This window comes from Bos grunniens, chromosome 23, assembly GCF_055505025.1.
Source record: "Bos grunniens cultivar Pamir isolate PY7600 chromosome 23, Bosgru_T2T1.0, whole genome shotgun sequence".
Taxonomy (NCBI): Eukaryota; Metazoa; Chordata; class Mammalia; order Artiodactyla; family Bovidae; genus Bos; species Bos grunniens.
In genome coordinates, this window is record NC_141187.1 from 31,020,529 (window position 1) to 31,023,194 (window position 2,666).

General features: G+C 37.6%; 1 protein-coding gene across 1 annotated transcript; it reads left to right on the forward strand.

Moving 5' to 3' along the window:
• Nucleotides 1–991: 991 nt before the first annotated feature.
• LOC147347231 (olfactory receptor 2G3-like) lies at nt 992–2,112 on the forward strand. Its single transcript, XM_086369704.1, has one exon. The coding sequence runs from the start codon at nt 1,032–1,034 to the stop codon at nt 1,962–1,964; it is 933 nt and encodes a 310-aa protein (XP_086225830.1). The 5' UTR covers nt 992–1,031; the 3' UTR covers nt 1,965–2,112.
• The last annotated feature ends 554 nt before the right edge of the window (nt 2,113–2,666 follow it).

Genomic DNA, 2,666 nt, shown 5'->3' on the forward strand with positions numbered 1-2,666 from the left:
TTTGGAGATCTCTGAACTGACATTCAGAACCACAAATGTGCATAACTATATCTCTTAATCTTTGCAAGTTAATAGTTAAAAAGACACGGGTAAGTTCTACATAATTTACTTTTAACAGAGTCAACACATTGTACTAGATGGCTGAATTCATATACTCTTGTAATAAAATGACATTAAAGTATGTGAACTGAGGGGTTACTAGGGGCAAGAGTTTGCTGTTTTAGGGACTGTAAAGTAGATTTTTCTAGAGAGTAGTATTTACTCTCTAGAAAGTAAATACTAGAAAGTATTACTCTCTAGAAAGTTGTCAGACTAGTGATTCAATTAGGGAGATCACAGAAGTTTCCTTAACACTATTATCAGGTTAATAATTATTTGCTTCACAGAAAAAGAATGAATAATAATAATAACCATTTCTAACACTTGCAATGTGAAAATTCTAACTCTTCTTGTCTTTAGGTCTCCAGAGCTGTGTACCTTGGTAGACTTTTGCTCTCTCAATGTATTTTTTAACTTATCTTTTATATCTATTATCATGTATCCATATGTGTAACCATCATCTTTCTTTCAATTTCTTTGGTTTTCACACTATGCATATAAATGGCCTGTATATATATATATTTAATATAAATTTATTTGTTTTTATTGGAGGTTAATTACTTTACAATATTATATTGGTTTTGCCATACATCAACATGGGAGAATGGCATTGGCCTGTATATTTTATCTTCAGAGAATTGGGGATACATTTCAAACCTGCTTTTGTATATATTCTAAATCTATTCTATATTTATATATATATATTTTTAAGCACAGGATGTTTTCATGACATATATTTCTATCTGTATAACAAGTCAACACGTTACATTTTTTATTTTGCACAATTTTATTTTGCCTGTTATTTCTTTATATAAAAATCAGTGTCAAAATGTTCACTTTACTCAGTTATTTTCCCACTGATTTTAATATCTGATTTTCTTCCCATAGGAAGAAAATAGGAATGACCAAGAATGGTGACTCACAATTAAGCAATGAAAGGAACAAATGCTAGCACTCTGGCAGGTTTCGTCCTACTGGGCTTTTCTGACCAGCCCCACCTGGAGATGGTTCTCCTTCTCGTGGTCTCTATCATATACATTCTGACACTGATGGGGAACACAGCGATCATACTGGTCTCATACTTTAACCCCAAACTCCACACACCCATGTATTTCTTCCTCTCCAATCTCTCCTTCCTGGACCTCTGTTTCACCACCAGTGTTGTCCCACAAATGCTTTGGAATCTCAAGGGGCCTGACAAGACCATTAGCTACACTGGCTGTGTGATCCAGCTGTATGTTGCTTTGGGGCTGGGCTCCACGGAGTGTGTCCTGCTGACTATTATGGCCTATGACCGCTTCAATGCCATCTGTCGACCCCTCCACTATGGAGTGATCATGCACCCAAAGCTCCTCCAGCAACTAGCAGCTCTGGCCTGGATCAGTGGCTTTGTGGAGTCCACGGTTCAGACCATCCTTGTTTTCCAATTGCCTCTCTGCAGCCATCACATGGTGGATGACTTCATGTGTGAGGAGCCTGCCCTGATTAAGATTGCCTGTGTGAACACGACCTTCCTGGAAAATGAGCTCTCCATAGCTTGTGTCCTCTATGTGGTGATACCTCTGGGGCTTATTCTGGTCTCCTATGGCTGCATTGTTAGGAATGTGCTGAAGATAAAATCCACTGAAGGCAGGAGGAAAGCATTTGGGACTTGTGGGTCCCACCTAATTGTTGTAGTTTTGTTTTTTGGGACTCTAGCTTCCATTTACATTCAACCCAAGAGCAAATACACACAGAATTACAGCAAATTCCTCACCCTCTTCTACACTGTAGTGACACCCTCACTTAATCCTTTGATCTACACCCTGAGAAACAAAGAAGCTAAGTGGGCGCTAAGAAGGTTGCTGGGAAGAGACCCAAGTTAGGGAGAAATGTAAAATATCCTCATACAATCCCTCAGATAGTAAGGACTTTTAGCATCATCTAATTTTGGTTTTTCCTTTTGTTTGTAAAGATCACAGCTAAATCTCCTGAATAAAATGGTATGAAATTTTCTTTCAGAGACACCCTGAAGCTGCCTACCGTAAATCCTCATATTCCTTTCCAGAAATGTTATGTCTCTTTTTTCTTTTGGCTGTTTTCTAAAGATTCTATGAATAAATAAATATTTATAGTGGTGCATATGTATATGTATTATAATTTTATAAATCCTGGAGTTATTGCTTTAGAGATTAACTAATGGCAGGGTGGATATGTTCATGACAGATCTATTTTCTCATCACAGAAGAAATCACCTGCGTCATAGAGATAGAACTTTCTGAGAACTTTCTATTGTTCTCCAGATCTCTCATTCAGTAGTTCCACAGGCCATAACTGTTCTGTCCATTGTTTCCATACAAGCATAAAGGTCCACTGGAAAACCTACAATTACCTAACACGTTTTCTTTTGTAGGGGATTATTGATTCTTGTTCATTTACCAGAGGCATCTGGGACTAAGTACATCCAGAGATTTTTCTGATCTCTTCCACCCACAGAGAAGCTTCCAAGAGATATGAGCCATGAGACTGAGTATTTCTCATTTATAAATCTCTTGTCCTCACACAATGGCTCTCAATCTCTTTTGATC

Coding starts and splice junctions, on each gene's coding strand:
- LOC147347231 (XM_086369704.1), top strand. CDS start 1,032: ATGAAAGGAACAAATGCTAGCACTCTGGCAGGTTTCGTCCTACTGGGC.